General features: G+C 65.8%; 2 protein-coding genes across 2 annotated transcripts; one reads left to right on the top strand and one right to left on the bottom strand.

The window, feature by feature from the left end:
* Positions 1 to 362: 362 nt before the first annotated feature.
* MNEG_14326 (hypothetical protein) lies at positions 363 to 1,855 on the bottom strand (the record flags this gene model as incomplete). The annotated part of the gene is made up of 4 exons (XM_014037201.1): positions 363 to 499; positions 819 to 927; positions 1,195 to 1,302; positions 1,592 to 1,855. The coding sequence occupies 4 exons, from the start codon at positions 1,853 to 1,855 to the stop codon at positions 363 to 365; spliced, it is 618 nt and encodes a 205-aa protein (XP_013892655.1).
* Positions 1,856 to 3,149: 1,294 nt separating this feature from the next.
* On the top strand, positions 3,150 to 3,533 carry MNEG_14327 (hypothetical protein; the record flags this gene model as incomplete). Its single annotated transcript, XM_014037202.1, has 1 exon — positions 3,150 to 3,533. A coding segment is annotated over one exon (384 nt), but the record flags the coding sequence as incomplete, so codon positions are not given.
* Between the last annotated feature and the right edge of the window lie 996 nt (positions 3,534 to 4,529).

Here is a 4,529-nt window from a genome sequence, read left to right on the forward strand (position 1 = left end):
AAGGTGGACATGGGTGTGGGAGTGGCACTTCAGTTGAATTTGGTGAGGAAACTCCCGGGTGCACGGAGGGCGGAAGAGGGGGCCGTGCCCAAGCGAAAGAGCGGATCGGGGAAGTGGGGCGGGCAGCAGATTACAGTGTATTAGGGGGTCTGGCAGGCGGGCCCAGAGTTCGAAGCCAGCACACGCACTCCCTGAATGGCATTGTTACCAAGTGTGCATCGCTCTGCCGCGGCCCAACCCCTCGCCCTACTCCGTCAACCCCCACCCCCTCCAAAGACACGCGCACACACGCGCGCACGCGCGTGCACATGTGCACACACAGACACACAGAAACAGACACACGCACACACGCAACACAACCATCAAAGTTTCCAGTGCCTGTCGTCGCTTCGCCCCACCTTGCCCTGCACCGGGGACACATCCACAGAGTCGCCGGGCGCCAGCGTCACCAGCTTCTCGGCAGTTTCCCCTGCAGCCTTGATCAGGAACTCCAGGACGCCTGGGCAGCGGGCAATTCCATTTCCGATTTGTCACAAACTAGTTGTGCTACGATTATGTCAGGGTGTAATTCATTGCGATGCGTTTCTAGGAGGGCTTTTAGGGGCTGTAATAACAGCTGTGGGGCAGCTGTGTGGTGGGGTGGCCTGACACCACTTTGGCGTAAGGGCTTTGACAAACCCCCCCCCTGGAGAGCCGGTGGAGAGGCCAGGTGCCCCAGTAGCGCCGCTGCACGCGCACGCGGGATGACGTGTGACGCCAGCGTCCACATTCAGGGTACGCGCGGCTCCACAGTGTCAACGGGAAGGCAAGCCAAGGACATGAAGGCGTGCGCCGGCTGGGAGGTGGCCGCTTGGGGCTGCGCTTGCCTTGGTTGTTGGGCTCAGGGGGCGACGCGATGGCGAAGAAGCCCGGCTTGGAGTCACCCACCTGCAGATGCAGTGTGGTTAAGACATGGACAGGTTGGCTGGGCACGCGACAGACTTGATTGCACCAGGGGCAACACACCTTCCGGCCAGCTGCAAAAGCAGGCGGGCCGCGGCCAGGTGTGAACGCAGGCAGCCCTGACCACGGACGCGGCCTTTGCCGCCGGCCGCCGGCGCCGCTGAGGGCGAGGCGCGCGGGCTGGTACATTGCAGACTAATGCAGCAGACCGGGCTGCCAAGATGCAATGAATGAGGGGGACGGGCGGGTCACCTTGATCTGCACGTACTGGCCGCCCTGGGTGTAACCGGCCGCGATCTCGGGCCCGACGTCAATGGTGACGGTGAACAGCTGTGTGGCTGCCTGGGACACGCCGAGGACCTGCGGTTGTGCACGTCCGAGGTTGGCGGGCGCGTGGGGCCGTCGGTGCGGAGGGCGGTAGGGGGGAGGCCAGCGGTCGCCTTGTGGGGCGACTACAGCAGGGGCTGGGGGTGCGCCGCATTAATCGCGGCATGTGGGAATCAGGTTAAGGCGTGTGGTCTGTTGGCGCATAGGTTGAGGCCCCAACTGGTGTTGCTGAGTCGGACGGGCATGGGTTTGGCCCGCGGCCGCGCCCGGCAGCGAAGCAGCAGCTGCTGGTGCGGTTGAGGTGTGGTTGAGCTGCCCTCACCTTGGCCGGGGTGAAGGTGACGGGGTCGCCCCAACCGGCGCTCACACGCACGGTGCTGCGGCGGCCGCTGGAGACGCGGGCGCCGGCCGCCTGCGTGAGCGAAGCCTTGGGGGCTGCCGACGCCGCCGCGGCGAACGGCGCTGCGCCACGCGGCAGGGCGGCACCATGGTGCGGAGCGGCGGCAGCGCGGAAAGCCGCAGGCTCTGCGTTGCGGGCGCCACGCCCATTGGCTGCCAGCAAGCGGGCTGAGCGTGCGAGCTGCATTTCTTGGCTGAAAGGAAACTGAGTGGCTCGCGCGCGAGTGTTCGTGGTTGGGCTGCGACCTGGTCCTTGAAAGCGAGAGCAGTCTTACAAAGCTGAGACTGAATATGCAAAATAATTAGATCGATTGGCAAGATCAAATACCGGTCGCTGAGCCACCTAGTCAGATCAGATTTTTCCATTGCCGTTCTCCAGACTCCTCAGTCCTCGGCGCAGATCCCACATTCCTATAGTGAATTTTATGACTCTAATGGGTCACACAACTGTTCATGGCGTATAGCTGGCTCATGGCTGGCCAGGGCGCACAGCCAAAGTGTTGACCAGGAAGACCAACGATGCAAGGCACAAGCCCCTTGCAGGCATAGCAAGAAACACATTGTTACCAAACGGCTGCCGACACCATGCCCTGTGCGGCGGGTACGCCTCTCCATCCCATCGTCGTCCGCGAAAGGAGCCTTTGAGGCGGCGGGGTCTGGTTGCGGGCAGCGTTGCAGTTCAACCAAGGCCTGAATGTCCGCCAACTGCTGCGCCGCTCGCCACAAGGAGTGAAGCGGCACACCCCAGGTTCAGATGGGGGGAAGCATTATATGCCACGAACAGTGGGTGTCCTGGCAGCAGCACCACGGGGCCAACAGGCAGTGAGGTCAGGAAGCACAGGTTTGCCCCATGAAGTTGGCCAGGTGTTGACTGCAGAGCTTGGGGCCCGCATGGCAACAGTAATGCTCTGATAGGGCACGAGTCGGGGGTGTAATTAGATATTGAGTGTATATATATGCCAGCATATGCAGCAAAGTCAAGGTGTATGTGAGTGAAACAAGGGTGCAGTATGTGACATCGCTCGTTGACGTGCGTCACCGAGCTTCCCCGCATGGTCTTCCTGGCGACGCCGCAGACGTCCGTCAACTGTAAGATGCCATCAGGTAGCTGCATCATTAACAATCACAATAAAACCGCCTCCGTGTATTCAAATTGGGATGCTGTAGCTTCCAGGCCCTTTTCCTCAACGGGGGGAGAGCTTTTCCAACTCACCTGGGCCACGGGCGTGATTGACTCAAAATTTATCAATACGCTTGTTTCTATAGGCTGAGCGGGTCCTTGACATCCTGCTCTGCTTAGGGGATGGCAATGTTGTTCTTCCTTTGGCCGCTCAGCGGATTGTGGATGGAGCAGGGCCTCACGTGAAATCGTGGCATCGCCAATCACTCAGTTTGGAAGGGCGCCCAGCCCGCCCGCGCGGCGAGGCGCCCGCAAGGACACAGTCACTGCAGCCCGCCGCCCACCGGGCGCCATTGGACCAATGCTGATTGCACCGCGGGCCGCGGGGCCCCTCGACGCAGAGCAACAGCTGGACAGCAGCGGCGCCCTGCGCCAGGCCGCGGCCGTCGACGCCTTCCTCGCCGCCGGGGCCGGCGCGTTTTGGGCCGCCGCGGCGGCCGCGCAGCAGTGGCAGCCCTGGCTGGGGCGCGACGCCGCAGGCCTGCCCCTGGGCGACCTCCGGGTTGCCTACGCAGCTGACATGCAGCTGCCGGCCTGGCGAGAGTTCGCCGACGCGCGGCCGGGCCCGGGCGGCCGCGGGTCGGGCGGCGCCGCCAGCACCGCGGGGGTGGCTCAGCCGAGCACCGGGAAGCGTGTCTCTGGCGAAGAGCGTGACTCGGCGGGCGACCGGACCTCCGCGCACACGGTGAGCTGCCGTGCCCCGCCGCAGTTCGGAGGGAGGCCGCCGCAGATGCGACGTGGCGACGGCGGCATCGCGCCGAGCACAACCGGCCTCGCTGCTGTGAGTGCCAGGCTGCGAGCTGGAGCGCCGCGCACCCGGCCTGGCGCAGGGCTGACACTGCCCACTGTACATACGCACTGATCACGTTTCATGCACTCGTTTTGCACACACGCAGCCAGAGAGCTCCTCCACCCCGCCGGCCCCGTCCACCGCCGCGGCTCACGGCCCCTGCTCAACGCTCGACGCTGCTGGTCCGGCCCGCACCAGCACCAGCACGCCCCGCCCCAAGGCCGCGTCGCAGCAGGAGGGCAACTCATCGCCGGCCGCGGCCCCGCCGGCGGTGCCAGGGGAACGATCGTCGCCGGGCGAGGCGCGGGGTGCCTTTCGGCGGCGCGGCGCGGTTCTGCGGGAGGACCTGCGGGGGCCGCTGCGGCTGGGGGCCGAGGACGGCCTCAGCGGCGGTGAGCCGCTTCAGCAGCAGCGGCGGCGGCAGCAGCAGCAGGTGTTGCCGCACGGCTGTGTGTTGGGCGGAGCCGTCGCGGCTCAGCGCGCAGCGGCCCGCAAAGCGGCCGGCGACTGGGGCAGCGCCCAGCCCCAGGCGCCCGCCGCCGCCGCCGCCGCCGCCGCCCCGGCTCGCGGCCGCCCGTGGGGCGGAGCGAAGCGCGCCCACGGGGCGGCCGGCAGTGCGGCGTGCGGGGGCGCGGCGTGGTGGCTGCTGCTGGGTCTTGCGGCCTGTGTGGCGCTCCAGCCTCTCCTGCTGACGCAACTGGTGGGCCCGACTTCCCTGTCCTGATTGCCGCCCCGCATTTTAAAGGCCACATCAAAGTCTTTTGACGGTTGCAGCGAACTCAGTTGCCTGCTGTGCGGGACCCCTGCGGCGTCCCCGCTGCGCCCCGTGCGGCCGTGCCTGTCGTCCTTTGTCCGCGCCCCAGCCCCGCTCCTTCCCAATGCAGCCAGGCT

Source organism: Monoraphidium neglectum (genome assembly GCF_000611645.1).
Source record: "Monoraphidium neglectum strain SAG 48.87 unplaced genomic scaffold scaffold04406, whole genome shotgun sequence".
In the NCBI taxonomy this organism is placed as follows: Eukaryota; Viridiplantae; Chlorophyta; class Chlorophyceae; order Sphaeropleales; family Selenastraceae; genus Monoraphidium; species Monoraphidium neglectum.